The sequence below is a fragment of the Nannobrachium achirus genome (genome assembly GCF_963921795.1).
Source record: "Nannobrachium achirus genome assembly, chromosome: 12".
NCBI lineage: Eukaryota > Metazoa > Chordata > Actinopteri > Myctophiformes > Myctophidae > Nannobrachium > Nannobrachium achirus.
This window is the reverse complement of record NC_137832.1, coordinates 48,027,527-48,042,700: the sequence shown is the minus strand read 5'-3', so window position 1 is coordinate 48,042,700 and position 15,174 is coordinate 48,027,527. Positions and strand designations below refer to the sequence as shown.

General features: G+C 41.4%; 2 protein-coding genes across 2 annotated transcripts; both read right to left on the bottom strand.

The window, feature by feature from the left end:
- Positions 1 to 1,269: 1,269 nt before the first annotated feature.
- Positions 1,270 to 4,765, bottom strand: LOC308295656 (ras-related protein Rab-27B-like; the record flags this gene model as incomplete). The annotated part of the gene is made up of 5 exons (XM_080738706.1): positions 4,601 to 4,765; positions 4,030 to 4,115; positions 3,765 to 3,868; positions 2,972 to 3,095; positions 1,270 to 1,450 (listed from the first exon to the last, which is right to left on the bottom strand). The coding sequence occupies exons 1-5, from the start codon at positions 4,751 to 4,753 to the stop codon at positions 1,270 to 1,272; spliced, it is 648 nt and encodes a 215-aa protein (XP_080594832.1). The 5' UTR covers positions 4,754 to 4,765.
- Positions 4,766 to 7,594: 2,829 nt separating this feature from the next.
- poli (polymerase (DNA directed) iota) lies at positions 7,595 to 14,938 on the bottom strand (the record flags this gene model as incomplete). The annotated part of the gene is made up of 10 exons (XM_080738705.1): positions 14,866 to 14,938; positions 13,692 to 13,814; positions 13,132 to 13,296; positions 11,976 to 12,122; positions 11,458 to 11,700; positions 10,715 to 10,893; positions 10,520 to 10,611; positions 9,772 to 9,905; positions 9,182 to 9,387; positions 7,595 to 8,452 (listed from the first exon to the last, which is right to left on the bottom strand). Exons 2-10 carry the CDS (start codon positions 13,726 to 13,728, stop codon positions 7,595 to 7,597), a joined length of 2,061 nt encoding a protein of 686 aa, XP_080594831.1. The 5' UTR covers positions 13,729 to 13,814; positions 14,866 to 14,938.
- Positions 14,939 to 15,174: the final 236 nt, after the last annotated feature.

Sequence of the window (15,174 nt, the reverse complement as noted above, 5' to 3'; positions counted from 1 at the left end):
ACCTTATAACATTCTTACTTTTATCTTTCTTAAATTTGCATGGCAACTGTCTCCCATAATCCATATTAAAAGCTTAGCAGTGCACAGTACCATTAACCATGTAAGGGCCTTCGCTGTCTTGGTTATTGTAAGGATGTAACCATGTGTTAAATGTTTTTCAATTATACTTCATGATAAATATACGTATGTATGTGCCTGCATATTCCTTCCATCAATGCCTCAATGTGTCAAATAAAAACAGTATTTTTCTCTGATTTCATTAGTGACTGTAATTTACTTTTTTCATAACCATATTTCATATGTTGCCATATTAAAACTGTAATGTAAATGAAACTTAATGCATAATCTGTAGCAATCTGTTTTGTAAAGAAATTGTTAATACAATAATTGTTATTACTAAAGATACATTAGCCGTATATATGTTTTGTCCATTTGAAAACAGACAATCAGTGGTGTAAAGTAGCTAAGTACATTTACTTAAGTACTGTACCTTAAGTACAACTTTGAGCTACCTGTACTTTACTTGAGTATTTCCAATTTCCAATACTTTTACTTCTACTCCACTACATCTCGGATCCAAATGTTGTACTTTTACTCCACTACAATTATTTGAAAACTTTAGTTAATAGTTACTTTGCAGATATACATTATTATATTATTAAACATACATAATGCACTTTAGCCCTATTCTATACCTTGGCTATTTGAAAATAGCAGATCTACAAGCTCACAACGCGTCGCATTTTGCGACGCGTTGTGAGCTTGTAGTACTTTATCCACCACTGCAGACAATCTACAAGCCCACAATGAGTCACGATGAGACGCATTGTGAGCTTGTAGATCTGCCATTTTCAAAAGATTTTTAAACGTTGTATACATTTAAAAACCCGTGAAACAGGACATTCTGCATAACGAGCACAATCTACTTTTGGTACTTTAAGTACATTTTGATACCAATAGCTTTGTACTTTTACTCAAGTAGTTAAGAAATTTGAATACTTTTCCACCACTGCACAAAAGCAGCGTCAACATAAGCATCTGGATATCCCTAGACTAGAACTACCTCTGCAGTTCATTTAGCTGTCCTAAATGAACTGCAGAGGTAGTTCTAGTCAAAAATGGAAGGCATGTGACACCGTGACCCCATAGCACACGTCTCGCCCTAATGACGCACACAGTCTCAAACAACACAATCTAAACATAAGGTGTGACCCGAGTGAAACGTGACTGGAATGGAATGGGATCGCTGGTTCCAGCGTGGTTCACATGTCAGCAACACTTCCTCCGCGCGGGGGCCTCCTCCACCTTGCCGCTGGTGCTCGGGCTTCCGTTGCGCTCAGGCCCTCTCTCCAACGTCTGCTCCATCCTCTTCATCACCAAGTCCAGCAGGGTGGTCACTGCCCTGTCCACTTCAACGCCTGTGGCAGAGCTCGTCTCAAAGTAGGGGATCCTGAAACAAAAGTGTTTTTTTGTAAAAAAAAAAAAACAAATACCGATGTCCGATAATCTTTGTGTGTTGTTTTTTGAGTGTTTGGGTTTGCTCAGTAAAAGAAAATACATTTTCTGGCTACCATACACATTTTATCCCCACAAAGATCCATTATCAGTTTCAAATTTACAGTGTTCCAGCTACAGTTTTGAATTCCACTTTGTTTACCCTGTATCACGGATTTGTTCTCTTTCTGCCAATTGGATGAAATTGGTATCCCAACATGATAATACATTTTCTGTTAGAGCTCGTATAGACTGGGAGACATCTGTTATGGAACAAACTCTATAGCAATGCTTGCTATCTGAATATAGAGTTCTATATAAACATATTTTAAAACACATTTTAACAAAAGAAATAAGGCTTACGTCACCTTTAACTAGGAATGCAGACAATATAATAAAGCATATTATCCACCTAAGCCATAATTTATACTTAGTCATTCAACAGCGTCATGTAAATATATCAGGTCTACAAGCTAACAATGTGATGCATTGTGGGCTTGTAGATGGGCCATCTTTTTGGGAAGGCCAGTTAAATGGTAAATAAATGGTAAAATGGTGCATTTATATAGCGCCTTTATCCAAGGCGCTTTGCATAGATTGTGCATTACATTTCACCCATTTCACCCATTCACACACACACACACACACACACACACACACACACACACACACACACACACACACACACACACACACACACACACACACACACACACACACACACACACACACACACACACACACACACACACACACACACACACACACACACACACACACACTCCTACACTGATGCAGAGGAAACAATGCAAGACACCAATCTGCTCATCGGGAGCAATTTGGGGTTCAACGTCTTGCTCAAGGGCACTTCGACATTAACTCTGGGGGAGCCCTGGATTGAACTGGGAACCTTCCGGCTGCCAAGCAGCCCTGAGTCACTGCCGCCCCAGTTATTTCATCGTTTTGAGAAGGCCAGTTATTTCAAGGCCAGTTATTTTGATTTGAGTCGACAGGAGCAACATCTCAATAGAAGAGCAGAGAGACCACCTCCAACACCGCAGTTGTGTCGGTTTAATCTGTATATATCCCAGACACTAACATACGGATAGTTCAAAATAACATTTTATTCCCTAGAAAAGTTATTGTAGCTTTAAATCCACCTGAATCTATTAGGAGAGTGGGGTGATGACTCACCCATTTTCTGGTGAACTAGTTAGTGGTGGAAGAGAAAAGTAGGACAAAAGCCAACCTGTTTCTGTCATCTATGTACTTTAATACCTACTTCTTCATGCCACGGTTTCTCTCACAGAACATTTGAGCTTGCAAATGTTTTGGTGAGTGACGCTGCCGCATGTTGAAGTAGTAGGTATTAAAGAGTTTAGCAATTTGTTTACAGCAGCTCAGCTGACGGCAAATCTATTTCCTCCCCGAATATTAACACAAGTAAGTTAGAGTAGCTTAGATGTGGCTCACTTACCCATATCGCTCTGCCATGTCTTTGCCCTGTTTGGCGTGCACGTCCCTCTGGTCTCGGAGGTCTGCCTTGGTGCCCACCAGGACTATGTCTGGATTGTCACAGTACGCGTTGGCCTGCAGCTGACCTGAACCCACACAGGCAATTAGCTCGTATTAACCACTTCATCTCTATTTACAAGAAAAACAACAACAAAAAACGCTGAGTTGAAAGTGGTTAAAGGGATAGTTCACCCCCAAAATGAGTTAGATAACTCACCCCATGGAGACTTGAATTCATGGAATATTTTGTAGGTTTTGTCGCATTACTAAGCCAATCATTTGAGGAGACTCTTTTTGTCTCCATTGGGAACAAAGCAGGCGCAGCGTTTCTCCATAGGGAACCACTGCTGGTTAACAAATGATTGGCTTAGGAATGTGACAAAAACTAACAATGTCCTTGAATTCAAGTCTCCGTGGGGTGAGTAATCAATAGAAAAAGTATGTTGAATTCCGGATTTTTACATATTTTCTACATTGCAGTATTGGTACTTTTACTTAGGTAAAGAATGTGGGTACTTTTTCCAACACCGAGTTAGATCTATATTCTCAAAACAAGTCGCGTTGCATCACGTTGTGAGCTTATAGATCAGGTATGTTTGCCATTTGTCATACAACAAACTTTAAGTATTCTATTGCTTAAGTGGTTAACAGTGGGTCCTTGAGTGAGAGAGAGAGGCCATTGAGGCTAGAGAGTCATTGGCTGCGTGGCCTTGTCGAGCTGACGGCGCACAAACAAAATGCGGCTGATACTTTACTCATCCAGTTCCTGACGTTCAGGAAGCTTTGCTGATTGGTCAAGTCAAACATCAACAGAAATCCCATGGCGTCTCTGAAGAAAGCTGTGGTGAGACTTCGGAATCTGAATTGGAAATACACAACACTTTAATTAGTATACACGCCGAAACGAACCCCAGGCCTCATAACTTGATTTCATAAAGTCTACTTTTATGTAATATTCATATGTCATTGTAAGGCTGTGTGTGTGCGCCTGCACTTCAGTATGTGTAGAGATTTTAATACCTCTCTTGCCCTGCAGTGTCCCACAGCTGAAGGTGGATTTTGAAATTCTTCTCTGTGATGCCATCAGCTTCAGTACCTGTGTAGTTCTGAGGATAGAAACCACACACAAATGAATGACCTATGAATTGGGACATACAGACACAAAAAGACCCTGAATGGCAGGATATTCAGGTCCAAATGGATTTTTCCTTAGCGCACAGTATGAATTTTAACAATGGAGGCCCCCAGGGGGTCGAGAAAGGAACGGAAAAAAAGTATATATTTATTTTTGTTAAATTATTTTCAAGCTGGTGTCCCTATTTTAGGCATGTCATTATTGAATATGTCAAACAAGTTAAACAAATAACATAAATGTCTAAAAAGCTTGTGAGCTTGCTATTTTAGTTAATTATTTATTCATGTTTTTTATTTTATTTACAATTTCACAAAAGGCCAGAGGCTTTGGCTTTAGGGGTCCCCGCTCCTTGGCATGGAAATGTTTGGGAAACCCTTCCTTGGGGCCCTGCATAAGTGCTTCTAAACAGCCAGGGTGTTCAGATGTCAAGTGAGGGTGCCGATTTCACACACTCACCACTCTCTTTTCCCTGAAGTCGATCCCCACCGTGGTGGTGAACTTGCGGTTGAACTTGTTGTCCGTGTACCTGAAGAGAAAGGTGGTCTTTCCCACCCCAGAGTCCCCCAGTGCCAGGAGCTTTATCAGATAGTCATACTCCCCTTCGGCCATGATTGTGCAGCTCAATGCTCAGCTTGCCCTGTGAAACACAAGTCACGGCACAAATACCCTCTTACCCTACCTCTGGAAGAGAGTATAGCAACTGTATATACACAAATACCCTCTTACCCTACCTCTGTAAGAGAATAGCAACCAGGGCCGTCACAAGGGTGGGGGGGGGGGGGGGGGGGGGAGTGGGACTGAGTTACTATTATTTTATAGTAATTAAGGCCCCTGTGAGCTTGTAGATCTGCTATTTTTGAAAAGTCGTGAAAAAATGGACTCAATATTCTTTTTTGGGGGGGGGGGGGGGCGGGCTCTGGACTCAATATTTCGCGGCACAGAGTGCCGCTCTGCGAGCTTCTAGATCTGCTATTTTTCAATAGTTAAAGTGCTAAATAACGCGTAATAATACGTTCCCAGTCTAAATGGAGAACATTCATGGGGGCCCCGCCGTGAATCCTTGTACCCAGGGCCCAGAATTTGGTGCGACACCCCTGGTCACAGCACAAATACCCTCTTACCCTACCTCTCTAAGAGAGTAGCAACCTGTATAGTCCATTGAACCCTTTTCATATCAAGGTCCATTATTTATCCTGCATTTGAGCCACAGACCACCATTTGATGACAATATTTTGTTAGCTTTGAATAGGATTTTGTCCACAATTCCATGTTGTATTGATGTGGTGCCATAGGAGAGAACAGGCACACATTTATCAAAATAACAATTCTTCAGATGTTTGCAGATGTTTAACAACCCTTACGGGTCCATTTGGTTTCATTTTCACGCTCTCAAGAGTTAAAGATCTTTAATGGTCCATTTGGTCACCAACTCTCCATCATTTAGCTGAGGACCCCCTGAAACCCCCCTCAGGGACCACTGGTATATATACCATCGAAAGCACCGGAGGTAAGAAATAAGGTGAAAACAGCTCCTTTCACAAAGCACATAGTTGAAATTCTCAGTCAAGCGGGTAACGGGCAACACAGAGGCTTAGTGGGCCGTCATGACTCCCCCAATCATTAGAAGCTGATCACAGTCAGAGACATAGCACATGACTGGAGCTGGTTTCCACATGAGCGGTCAAATGCCTTTCTGCAGCTACCCTCCGACTACATGAGCAAAAACACTGGCAGACAGACCTCCTTTTATTGACAATCCGCGCCGTCTGCAGACAGCTCAACTCTGCGTGACACAACTTCAGATCATTGCACTTCTGCAGTTTTGTACAACTTGGGAGACGAACACCCTAACAAAAAGGCATGGCAAATCATTTTTGGTGCCAAAGAAACTGTCTTTTTTGACCCCCCCTCTCGCCTCTTGGGCAAAGAGGGCTTTCGAGAAATACGTTTGTTTATTATGAATGCCATCTAAATTTGTGGCTATTCCTTATATTCATGGGATTGTCTAGAGTCATGCGACTCAAATTCCATTACCACAGCAGTGAGGGGAAATGGGATGCCTCCATCAAATCTAGATTCACGTCCCAAGCGCATGATTAAAGGTATTGGGTTCTATACATTCAGCAGAAGCAGCCACGGGAGGGGAGGTGTAACTTGACACATACACCATTACAAGATACCAATAACTAACTTTCACTGTGTTGGATAATAAACTTTCTCTCTCCCCGTTTCCCTCAAGTTGAATACCCTTATAAAATATATATACAGTATATATATATTTTGTGTTTACATGGGAACTATAATCTTAATCTATGTTGATTGTATTCCAAGGAGCAAATCACAACCACACTGCCTCAGATAAAGCACTCTATATTCCCACCTCCATCAAAATGTGAATCCACATATCAAAACATAACATATAGCAAACATGAAAATGAAATTGCTCAAAGTTGAAAATGTTGGACAGCGGCACCGTAAAATCCACATGCTGCAATGTAGAAATAAATTATGAATAAATACTAAACCGAATAGCCTTCAGTGGAGTAAAATAAAGAACATAAACAGAATCTTACCAATCTAGCCAGACCAAATGCCAACTTCCATTCAGAGAGCTCACCCTATCCGTGGTTGGAAAAATAGTGAGTTTTTCTTCTTTTTTTTTTTTTTTACATACTATTGCCTGAACCTTTCCCCTTCTCACATGTGATCCAGGGAGGAGTTTGAGACTAAAGGACTATTCTCAGACCTTGTTTCTTTTTTTCCCTTGGCATTTCTCATGAGGAAAGGAGCTCTCTGAAAACTGGGATCATGAACTCATGGACAATTAACGTGTGCTTCTGTGGATTTAATTGGAAACCATCCAACTGCACAGTTGGCCTGTGTTCTAGTCTAGAGAGGCTCAGAGAAATCCCAGCTCAAAATAAATAAATAAAAACAGCTTAGGGAAAACAACAAATCAACAACAATAGAGGGGAGCGTAATACTTGCAGATTTTCATCTCAGTGTTGTTTGTAATATATTATAATCAGATTATTTGGTGACAAAATGGATAAGAGGCCAAATCAGGTTATCAAGGGATCAAAGAATCAAAGTATCAACCAATCAAAGAATTTAGCAACATTGGCTAGATGTGCTTGAGCAAAATATCAGGCACATTTAAAGCAAACTGTCAACCGTTTCAGAAAAATATCAAGTCTATTTATTTACACACAACCAACTCTGATCAATTTCTGCATTGTTGAAACAAAACTACGATTCTCTGGCAGATAAACAACTCTAATTGGATTTGAAGTTATTTAGCAGTCAGAACAACTGGAAACTGTAATTGGGTTTGACATAATCTAGCAGCCAGAAAAACTCTAATTGGGTTTGAAAAAATTTAGCCGCCAGAACAACCTAAGAAATTGAAAAGCATTTTAAGTCATTTAGCAGCCAGAACAACCACAAACTCTAATTGGGTTTGAAATAATTTAGCAAGCTGTTAGCCTGCTGACTGCCTTTGCCTGCAGCCTTTCTGTCTTTGCTCAAACAGTTCCTCCCCTGTTTCTTGGAAGAGGGGCTCTTCAGCGCTGGTCTCTGCTGCTTCCATTCAGACATCAACTCCCTCTGAACGTCCGGCGGAAGCTCAGAGAACACCGTAGGGTCCACGTCTACTGGGAATCCACGGTCAGACGACTGGGATTCCATTAAAGTGCTGCGCTCTGTGACGGCTCCTGTTGGTAACGTGCTTGGGCCTGGAGGCAGCTGGTGTCTAGCAGTTGCAGTGGTCGATTTGTCACATGAAACAAAGCCCTTTGCGCCGCCTTTAAAACCATGCGACTCAGCATGTTCCCAAGCTACTGGGTGGTAGTCAGCGGGACATGGCTGAGGTGGGTTGTTTTTAGATAGGTGCTGCCCAGTATCCAACGTTGCTCCGGTGGCAGGTTGGTCGCCGGCGGATATGGGGACGTTATGGAGGGAGTTTGTGTAAGCAGGGGACAACAGTTCCTTCTGAATGTCCTCGGGAAGAAGCCTGAACACTTCCGGATCAATGTCCGGGGGTAATCTGCACTTCAACTTCTGAGCGCTATCGATCTCTGGATCCACGGTGCTGCGTGTTACTTCTCTCTGCTGACACAGAGGGACAAGAAGAGCACCATGGTTCGTTGACAACCCTTGAAGCTTTCTTTTAGTACTGGGAGGAGGGCTTTCTGGGAGTGCTGTCGACTGAGCGGACATATCCTCTGTGCTGCTCAGCTCCTCCAGGTCAAATCCAAACCCATGATCCACCGAGTGGCTGTTAGTGTTCCCACTCTGAGGCAAGGCACTCTGTTGGAGAGTTAAGGCAACTGAAGTCACAACCAGAGCTGCAACAACAGATTATTTTCTTCGCAATTATTCTATGGATTACTTTTCAGATTAATAATCGATATATCAATGACTCGACACGGACAAATTCTACAACAAAATAAAAGAATAATTGACTAAAACACTTAAACACAATTAAACGTTGCACCCCTCACAACCGTCGAACTTTACTACACACTACACAGGTTAGGTTGTGCTTTATGGATCTTATAGATTCATTCATAGTCATGAGAATAACCAACATTCCAGAGTGGCAATAAAATCCACCGCAAGATTACGAGAGTTTACAATTGCCGCTTGTTGAGGAGACCTACATGGATGGAGCGCTAGGCGAGACAGCAGGGTTCCCCTCCCCACCTTTCCCTTCCTTTCCCTCTCTTCATCTTTTCTTTTCTTTTCCCCCTCTTTTTCTTCTTTACTATTTTACTCAGATATCTCTGCCTCTTTTTGTCTTATTATTATTATTATTATTATAATTGATTAAAAAAAAGAAGAAACTGTAGCATATACTGTAAAGCAAGACCATTGTTCAAAGTTAACTCGTGTATACATTTTATTTTTTCATTTTATATGTCTTGTTTTGTATGTTTGTGACAAAACAATAAAAAAACGGATAATAACAATTCATGGCAAGTACATTTATATTCAATAAAAGCAAGCATTCAAACTTAAAAAGCTAAGAAGTATTACCTGATTCTGCGAAGAACCTTGTGTTTTTCTAGGAGATGTGAAGAAAGAGCTTATGGAGGCCGTGCCGTTGACTCTGGCCCCTCTGGACTGCAGGTTTGAGAAGCACACATTGATGAGTGTGAGGTGGAAGGCGGTGCCGCTGTCCACCATTTTGTGGAAGAGCTTCATGGCCATGGTGAGCAGCTGGGCCGGTGCATCAGCGCTACCTAATGCAGAACAATCACACAATGCACATTCTGAATTCACAAGTTATAATGTCAGGACAGAGAAGAAAAGCCTGCACTCAAAATACATACAGTAAACAAATGTATGTACTGTAGCACATACCAGTGAGAACGAACACATGATTATCAGCTACTTCAGTTTAAAAACAGATCAGTTTGTTTAAAAGTTTTAAAAGTGAACATAATACTATGGCTCATGCATTGTGATTCTAATGTTGCTGGGCACAACGTCAGAAATAAATACAGTACATATCTCCTGCAACCCAAGTTTGCATCCTGACCCGGTTTGTGCAACCTTTCTCTTGAGAAGGGCTATGCCGTAGAAGGCTACCTAACGCTCACAGCTGTCTGCATCTTCTTGCCTACCTGAGGTGATCTTCTGTCCTATGTGGCTGGGGATGGGACACTGGCGACTCTCCCGACTGAACCACTTGTTGCTTGCAGAGTATCTACGGATGGTGAGTCGGAAGGTTTGAGGCTGCCTGCCATCTTTGTGCATCCTTGTGCCCAAACAAAGTTAGAGAATGTTACATCCAGGGGCAGAAACTAAAATTAGCTACTTAGTAACTAGTACAGTAGCTTTGTTAACTACATTTATTTTCTCTCTTCAATTTAGTCATTTTCTCAATTGATTCCTCACCACGCACATTTGTGTGTTTTAACTGCTGCTGCATCCTACAGACTCACCTACCAATGAGGAGCACCCAACGGGAGGACATACTCCCACTCCTCCTGTACAACATTCTCTGCTGGCAGGTGCCACCCCAGCCCGTAGGGGTACATGCAGTGACAAACAACGTGATGTGGTAGAATATTTTGGACCAGGTTAAGAGGCAAACCGCAGCATTCTGTACTAATTGAAGACGATGGATAGATTCTTTTTGTGAGGCAGGTGTACAACAGAGACAAGGTTACAAGTTACACCCATGTCTTCGACACGTAGATATGGGCGAGCCGTGAGGCGAATCGGTGACAATGTGATTAATTTACCAGACGGCCTCTCTACACACTCAGCTACGGCCACCCCAAAGCAGCTTGCCCAACACTGGTTTTAAGTTTACAACAGTACATCGGTAAGTGAATGTAAAGTATACATTTTGTAAACCTGACCCACCTCTCCACCAGACTGCTCAGTAGGTCTTGAATCTTTTGCAAAACCTCTTTAGTTGAGGATATCTTCTTGAAGGAGTCTTCATCACTGAGAGACTGAAATAAAAATCTAAAAGCTGACGACAATTGATCACAAAAATATTTTTTGTTCCACTAATGTGGAACATGTGCATAATATTATAATATGTCTTGTACATACCTGAGGGGGCCCAGTCGGGGTGACAGGAGAGTCATCGACCCCCAGGGATAAGTTCTGCAAGCGTTGAGCACTGATGGCCCCGAATTCCCTTACTAAGTCAGTCAAAGGGCAGAGCTGAAGGTCTTGTACACTGACCAATCCCAGAGCCTGAAGTCTTTTACTGGTCTGGTGTCCCACCCCTGAGGAGATCATTATTGAATAGCACTTTTACAATGGAGGGCGGTGATGAAAGACAGCAAAAAGGTAAACTATCCAAATATAATTAAACCATAATAAATAATGTGATACTGTACTGTATATCAGTGGTTTTCAACCAGGGTTCCTGGGGACCACCAGTGGTCCTAGAGAGGGTTCCAGGTGGTCCCCAGCTAAATGATGGACAGTTGCTAACCAAATGGATCCTTATATAATTTGGTTTCGCTCTCAAGAGTTAAATTATCATTTAACATTTGCAATGCATTACTTAATTTACAAGAAGTCTACACAATTAGGACATTTAGAATCTGTTTTATTATTTGCCTGTTGTCTCTCCTAGGGCACCACATCAATACAGCAAGGAATTGTGGACAAAATCTTATCCAACGATAACAACATATTCAACGTTATGGGTCTGAGGGGCTAAATCTCATCAAATGGTTCAAAGGCCGAAAGAATAATGGACCTTGAATGAAAAAGGTTGAAAACTACTGCTGTATATAACACTTTCTGGGTGTGGGTTTCATGCAAAAGCTGAGGTTCTATACCTGGCACTTTGCGAAGCCCACTCAGACCACTCATGATGTCTTTGACATTCTCTGGCAGCAGGGTGGTTTGCTGATTGGGCTTGAAGGTCCCCGACACCAGTTTGGCCAGTAGCTTGTTAGTGGCAACGCCAGCGCAGCCAGTCAGCCCCAGGTCTCTGTGGATGGCTGCTCTCAGCTCGGCCGCAATGTGAGAACCTAAAGCCAACCGTGGGTTGTCGTTGCCCTTCACAATCACATCCTCACCTGAGAAGTCAAGAAGACACAACAAAAACTATCCAAAATGTTGTACCTTTGACTTTATCTTAAATGAGCTGGTCGATTTACATCCTTGTTTCTTCAAACTAGGAGAAACAAATCTAAAAGGGTTGAATTTCAATGCAGTGGGAAACTGAAAGAGAATGCAAATATTTGGTGATCATTTTAGCCTCCTTAGCTTGTTTCACAACTCGTTTCCTGGTTTCAGTCAGAGAGCATTGGAACTGCACATCACTGTACATCTATGTAGGAACGTGACCTACCGGCATGGTTGTAGACGTGGCCTTTGAACGAAAAGCTGTTAGACTCTGATGTCCCTGTCAGCCTGTTGTCTATCATCTCTGTGATGTCGACGAAGTTCTCATCAAAGCCCAGTCTCTCTACTAAGGGACAGTAGGACATCAGCAGTTCTGGATGAAGGACAAGACCGTGCGGTGAGTGGTTGGTTCAACAGAGAAGTTGAATTTGCAACAGGAGTACCTTTCAACCTGTGATAGACTGGTGTAACATTTAGGGCTGCAACTATCAATTATCTTCTTAACGATTATTCTATTTATTACTTAAATATAATTTAAAGATCATTTGTATTCAAATTGTATCAACTATTGACGCAAAACAAATTCAGATTTATTGTTAATAATCAATTAAATCGATTCCGAGTCTGAATACGATGAACCTATAGTCTTGTTCTTTATTTAGTCAAATGCTGTCGCACAGAAATAACCTATCAACAACTACTACAACTACCTTTTAAATGCTTGCCTATAATGACATTCCTAAAATAGGAATGCCAGGTTGAAAGTGGTTAACTCCCCGATTGTTTTTATTATTATTAATATTATTATTTAATTATTTACAGATTTCAATTAAACGGATTAGTTCAATGAACTATTGCAGCAACAACATTCATCAATGGCTTGATAGTTGATAGGTTATCATTTTGACTTGAAAACCTGAATAGAAAAGAGATCAGAACACAACAAATGAGGACCCTAGTTACTACAGGGGGGCCGCCAAATCTTTGTGATAGGATAATTCTTTTAAATTAACAACTTGAACCCTCGAATCCCTATTCTGAGGAGAACTTTAGCCAAAAATAGCAGATCTACAAGCTCTCAACGCCTCGCGCTGTGAGGGGTTGAGAGCTCGTAGATCGGCTATTTTCGGCAAATAGGTTTGGTGTAGAGGTAAAAAAGAGCAGACCAAGTACAGAGTGAAAGGTCATGTTAACTAAAAACACGAATCATGCGTAGACTGATGACAGTGCTGTCAAACAAGTCTATGAATCTATCTCTGCATCACACATTTATACAATATAAAGAGGGGGTCCCTGCTTCATCTCTCTCAGCTAAGGGGTCCTTGGCCTGAAAACGTTGAAGACCCCTGACTAAGCTATACTTTCTGTTGATGGCCACCCACCTGTAACTTTGTATGACGTGTCCCGGTAATGTGTCAGGTCCTCTCCTTTTACCATCACCAGCTGAGGACATTTCTCCTTGGCATCAGTCACATACATCAGCTTGGTGACACCAAGGTCCCTGGCCACGTAGTTACACGTGACAATGATATTCTTCTGTTGAATCCCTGCATGAGATACACGGCTGTATTATCAGAAAACAAAAACGATAGTCTACACCAGTGCTTGAGAACCACTGATCTACTCAGTAAAATCCTTGATGTCCATTTATCCATTTGTACAGTAACTCTGATGTACAAATGCAACCAAATGGTCTTGTACAGCCTCTGAGTTAAATTAACACTGAGGGTGTAGGCCAGTATGTGTTTCTCAATGTGGGGTACAGGGTATTGATTTCACAACGGGTTTGAGTAAAATGGTGACGCCTCCTTTGCTTGGGACGCAATAGCGCACGGTTCACATGCAGCCTGTTCATAATAAACAGCTGACACATTTGTACTTTTAAGGCTACAGAGTGGTAAGTGTGTTAGACAAATAGGATGGGTATTTAAAAATGTTTTACCTAATGGCACGTTCCTCAGTGCAGGGTTCCTGAGCATCTCAACCTGTGCATAGAAGCAGTCCAAATCAAAGTGCACAATGACTCTGTGACCGTGTGGTGTCTTACTGAAGCTGCTGCTGGCCCCTGAAACAGAGCATTATTAACAAGTATTATTATTTATTACAACCACCTGAAAACACCAAGTGCTCTGCTTGGATGACTAAACTGTCATTTACATACTGTACTTGTTTTTTTCAACTGTACATTCTGTACAGTGGTTTTAAACCCTTTTTTTTATCCATGTCCGTTATTTATTCAGCAATTGAGCCACGGGCAACCATTTGATGAGATTTAGCCTCTCAGACCCCCAAAGATATTTTGGTAACTTTGGATAACAAAATATTGGGATAGCAATTCCACATTGTTTTGCTGTGATAACAGGCAAGCGATCAAAATAACAATTCTTCTACATTCTTTAATTGTGTAGACTCCAAGTAAATTAAGTAATGCAGGTGTTAAGAATAATTCTTAAGAGCAAAACATGACACCAAATTGACCTTTGAGGTCTATTTGGTTTAATTTTTGATCCACCTGTGAGGGTTCAGTTCACTTTCAGTTTATTTCCATCTTTTTCTGAACAGAATACAAACATTGTGCATTGGTGCAACTTAAGCAATCACAGAATAGGTTTTAAGGCACAAGTTGTCAAGTCTATTTGACAGTAGAAGTGTCCAGTGTGCTGGAAAAGGAGAAGCATAGTGCTTATCGAGCCCTACCCCTGGTTCTGTAATACAAAATAATAATGATGATGGTAATGATGATAATAATAATTAGGGTCCATTTGGTTTCATTTTACAGTATACACTCTCAAGTGTTAAAAAGGTCTATATATGGGTACATTTGGTTACCAACTCCCCATCATTCAGCTGGGGACAAACCTGGAACCCCCAGGTTGAGAACCACTGCTGTACTTGATGGGGGGTTCCCCAGCAAAATGTATAGTGTATACTGTAAAATGTACAGATTAAGGATCCATTAGATTGATAGTTAGGAACCAAATGACAGATGTAAGTAATGTACCCCTCACTCTGTAACTCCCAATGTATGAATGAATGAACCACTGCGCTTCTTTGAGTACTTGATTTAATATTATAACTGTGTACACATGGAACCAAATAGGCTGCATAATGTTTACCACAGGAGGCTGCAGTAGTGTTGGTGTGCAGTTCAGTGAAGCTGCTCTTCCATTCAGTGCCATCCTCCTCCTCATCAACATCCTCCTCACTGCTCTGCATTTCGACCAGCAGGTGTGTTTATAAATTATAACGTTAATGATTGAAAATGATGATTGAAATCCAGACACATTTGAGTCTTCTGTCTTGTTTTTGTTGTTTTCCCTTTTCCCCTTTTTCTTTTTCTTCTTCTTCAATCAGGTGTATTGGCGGTTGGCAAACAAACTCGTGCATTACCGCCACCTACTTGTCAGAATCAGTTTTTATTTTTG